The sequence below is a fragment of the Oculina patagonica genome, chromosome 14, assembly GCF_052425735.1.
Source record: "Oculina patagonica isolate OP01 chromosome 14, crgOcupat, whole genome shotgun sequence".
NCBI lineage: Eukaryota > Metazoa > Cnidaria > Anthozoa > Scleractinia > Oculinidae > Oculina > Oculina patagonica.
Window position 1 is genome coordinate 14,497,622 of NC_135771.1, and position 4,295 is coordinate 14,501,916.

Below are 4,295 nucleotides of genomic sequence, written 5' to 3' on the forward strand. Positions count from 1 at the left end.
AAATATTCAGTATTCTGATTGGCTTAAATTGATCGCGTCACGCGATAAGGTTCGAGGGCCACCAGAAGGCAATATAAAGGCAAACTAAGAAGCGACAAAATGTCCATCTTTTGCAGTTCAAATGAGTTTCGAACAGTACTTTATAGTGTTATTTCTATAGCTGTTAGTGAGTAGGCGATGATGGCAAAATGTGATCGATGAGTTAATACAAGAATGCGAAAAATATTTCACTTTAAACTCATCTTGTTATTACATCATGCTATCTTAAAAAGATCAAGTAAAAAAAAATGTAAGGGTATCATGTCATTCTTGTTTCAGCCAATCACGCTACTAATTGGAACCAGGCATATATTCAACATTCTTCGAGAGAGAAGACGCGACGCTAAGAAGGAATACTTTCGAGGCCAACACTCGTTCGATCGCGCGAAGAAACGCTTGGAATTCCAAAGTTTTTTGTGGGCAATGTAAGTACTCGAGTTAGCACTATTGTACGCAATTTTCTGAGCTTTGAGCACATACGCCTTTGAAGCACTGACACAGCTGAGAAATTACTTACTTGTGACACGATTCATATCCGTATCGATCCGTAACATCGACACAAAACCAGCTTGCTGTCGCTCTTCTTTCAGTAAAGCAGGGTTTAATTCTAACGTATCAGGCTGTGGAAATTTTTTTCGTCTAGCCCATGGTTTTCTTATGGTTTAGGTGGGCTTAGCCTGCATGGCCGCTTCGTACGGTTTGTCTACTCGTCTTCTGTGAGATCTGGATGCATTTAAATGCCAAAAATATGAAAGAGAGTTGACGATAAAGGACAGAAAATTCATTCATAAGTGCGGTATGAAGAAGCAGGTCTGAGAAATTAGCAAATTTATTTTTACGAAGGGAATGCGCCATATGTTTTTCGCCCTGGTTGCCATGGACGCCATCAGCGCGTAACTGTTGCGTTACCCACCTTTCCCACGCGCACCCGCGCTTTACCCATCGTGTCACGTAAAACGTCTGCATCACGCAACTTTTTTCATTTCTCGTGACATGCCTGCGCGGAAACAATCTATGCAGAGGAGAGAGATTAGTTATTAAGGACAAGCCGACAGCTTCCGTTAATAATCTCACTTGTGTACAACATTTCAGTTCGTCTCACTTGATTCTATCTTATACTTGTGTGTGTGAATGTAAAGAAACTGCAAAAGAATTACCAACAGTTGAAGACACCACTTTGATCTTTCCAAAAATAATCGAAATTTCTTTAGTTTAAATGTGTTGCAGAGGATTGTTTACATAAGCTTGGTCATCACTGTCCTTTACGGTCTGACTGAAGTGAAAGGTGAGGATACAAAATATTTTAATTTTAACATAACGCACCATGATTTGCTCACAGAGGGAGCATTAATCAGGGATGCCAAATTTTTTTCTTTTGGTTACAGTTGAAGCCAGTTCCATGCCCATCTCCATATATATGTAGTTGCCCCCAAGACCCACTCTAACGTCCCCCTCCCCCCTTTCTAAAAAGTCGATACATTTTCAAAAGTATGGTCTCCCTCAGGGCTCGGTTTGGATCAAAGTCTCTATACTGGTGGTCAAGTTGTTTGAATATTTTTAGCAATTTTGTGAACTGTTGTCCGTCAAGCTTTACCTTTCATGGAATATCTAAATGTCGACTTCCTACGTGCTTATTTTTTTCCTTTTGCTTCCTGTAGCTCGTCGTTGTTCCGAGACGCTAAGAGATCAACCATGCGTGGGTAAGTGGCTAAATTACTGGAACCCAACCTCCAAGAGTGCAATAGTCGACCCCTCCGTAAGAGACTTCTGGTTATAAGAATCTTGAACTAATATTAAGCTATCACTGTTTCAGTTGAAGGGTCAATTCCACTGAAATTACGTTGCGACCGTAAAGCTGGAAAGTTCTTCAAAATAATTAGTCTTTCCGTCCAATACCGTTCTGGAATTTGGACCGAGTTGGTCGAGCCCCAGGCTTTGGCCAACACAGAATGCCGGGACAGCCGGGACCTGGACATCAATTTTCAGTATTACTGTTCAGTGAGCGCAAAGAGCTTGTGTCCTTACGCTGATCGAATGAGAAAAGTAAAGATCGAGTATTTCTGCTGGGAGATAGGTGAGTGAATTTCTTAAGTTTAAAGCTATTTTTTATTTGTAAACTAATGTTAGGCACACTTTATAAAACATTGGTTTAAAAAAATAGCTACATGCCTTCTTCAACGAAGAATTGACTTGACAGAAATTGTTTGTGGCCCTCTGGATGGGACGCATGGCGTACCCTTTCAGGGGTTAAAAAATTGCTTGAACTGTCCGCATTATAGCTATCGCGGTACCTTTTAGAGGCATTGCTCAGCAATTAAGAGCGTTCTAACTTTCCACCAAGGAACAATGATATCTATCTTGTTAACATGAGGTTTAAAGTTCAAAAACGAATGTGGATGACAGCCAAACTGACCCACACTGCGGACCTTATATTTACCAGCCACTGCAACGACGACGCGACTAGGGCTCCTAATCAGTCTTGAGTGGGACGATACTCCAATGTAGGTTTATCCAGCATTTTGTCCGCAGCTTGCCCTAACAGTACGACAGTACCCACTTATGCTTCTGAATGAGGAAATGCACTGCCTTTCTAAAGATAACACAACGACCCTGAACAGCGCTCGAATCCGGATTTCTCGATCCCATGTCCAATGTGGGCGCTAGGCATTATGCCACCGCGCCACCGCTCACTTTTCTGACTTTTACTTTACATACTTGAAAATCGATTGTTAAGGAGACTTTTTCTCATCAGCCAGGATTATCTTAATTTCAAATTGTTACATCACTCGTGACTATCAGCCTCCATTTGTCAGATTTGTAAAATATCTTTTGTTTTTGTTTTGCTTTTTTAGATCCTGATCTACTCAATGGTTTTTCCACTGACCTGGGCGGCTGGGTCAAGTAAACAACTACTTACTCTTTGTCTACCGTGAGCAAGATTTCGTGACTTAGCTTGTCGTGGTTACGACCATGTTTGGTCCTCAATAAAGCATTTAGTCTTGATGTAGTTTACTATTTTTTTAAAGGGTAACATTTATTGAAAACTCGAGGGAAACTTCCCCAAACGTTTCATTGTGCAACATGTCCCTGTCTGTGTACACGTTGCGACTTTGTCCCTGCTAAATGTAGCTGCAGCATTCGTCACTGGGTAAGGCGTATAACGCGATTCCAAAACAAATTGTTCGGTTGTCGAGTCCAGTTAATAATGGTACTGTTATGCCGCCATTGCGTCCTGGCTTTTCATCACGGTATGCAAACTTGTACTGGTAAATGCAGCAACCAGTGCAGCTGGTAAACCATCGTTTTCTACTGCCCAGAGATTAGAAACATGGCTTCGTTCAACAATAACCCAAGAGCTATTTAGCAACTTAACGATTTTCAACAGTCACAAAGAAAGAACAGACAGACTTTCTCTTCTTGACATAGCAAACGAATTTACAGATTGCAACGGTACCAGAAAAAGAAATGTTGATAACTTTATAGTATCTGGTCCCAGTTGTTCAAAGGGTGGAGAAGGCTATCCACCGGATAAATCGCTATCCAGTGGACAACTGTTTAACCAAAAAAAACTTCGCTATCCACTTGGATAGTGATTTATACGGTGGATAGCATTGTCCGCAATTTAAACAACTGGGGTCATATGTACAGTAAATATCAGCCACTGTTTAATTACTTCGCCGTTTTGTTTTATTTTTTATACACCGTTGAGTTCACGGTAGCTCAGGCAAAAACGTTGGATTTCTGGGTTATTTATAGTAATTAAAGGTTGATATCAGTAGTACAACAGTCAACGATATTTCAAACGAGTGATAGTAATTCGGATAAATATTTCAATCTATCCGATAGCAACAGCACTGAACGTTTGGGAATTAAAATTTAGTTTGCTTTAGATGAATGCATTTCTTGGCTTTTTAGATGTATTAAAATTGAAATTTTGAAGCCTGCACACCCTCAACCCTGCCCCCCACCCCCCCCCCCAAATTTCGCTCACGCGTTCTTCTTTAGCCCCCCCCCCCCCCCCCCCCACTCCAAAACTTGCTGCGCGGTGCCTGGTTAGGGTGGCTGCCATTGGTACTTTTTCTAAATACATTTAGTTTTTTTTATTAACTTGCATTACCGTGTCTTTTCACCACCGTTAATATCATTTCGCCGTTCAATTTCCTTCGTTGATTCTACATGTAGAAATACATTGATTTGAGAAGACTTGTTTTTTTTAGTCCAACGTTTGTTTTATGTTTCTAGGTTTGAATTGCATG

At 40.8% G+C, this 4,295-nt stretch overlaps 1 protein-coding gene across 1 annotated transcript; it reads left to right on the forward strand.

The window, feature by feature from the left end:
* Window positions 1-285: 285 nt before the first annotated feature.
* Window positions 286-3,042, forward strand: LOC144638478 (uncharacterized). The gene is made up of 5 exons (XM_078497678.1): window positions 286-464; window positions 1,251-1,324; window positions 1,698-1,739; window positions 1,853-2,113; window positions 2,892-3,042. Exons 1-5 carry the CDS (start codon window positions 301-303, stop codon window positions 2,942-2,944), a joined length of 594 nt encoding a protein of 197 aa, XP_078353804.1. The 5' UTR covers window positions 286-300; the 3' UTR covers window positions 2,945-3,042.
* The last annotated feature ends 1,253 nt before the right edge of the window (window positions 3,043-4,295 follow it).

Coding starts and splice junctions, on each gene's coding strand:
- LOC144638478 (XM_078497678.1), top strand. CDS start 301: ATGTCATTCTTGTTTCAGCCAATCACGCTACTAATTGGAACCAGGCAT. Junction 465..1,250: donor CAAAGTTTTTTGTGGGCAAT/GTAAGTACTCGA, acceptor AAATTTCTTTAG/TTTAAATGTGTTGCAGAGGA. Junction 1,325..1,697: donor CGGTCTGACTGAAGTGAAAG/GTGAGGATACAA, acceptor TGCTTCCTGTAG/CTCGTCGTTGTTCCGAGACG.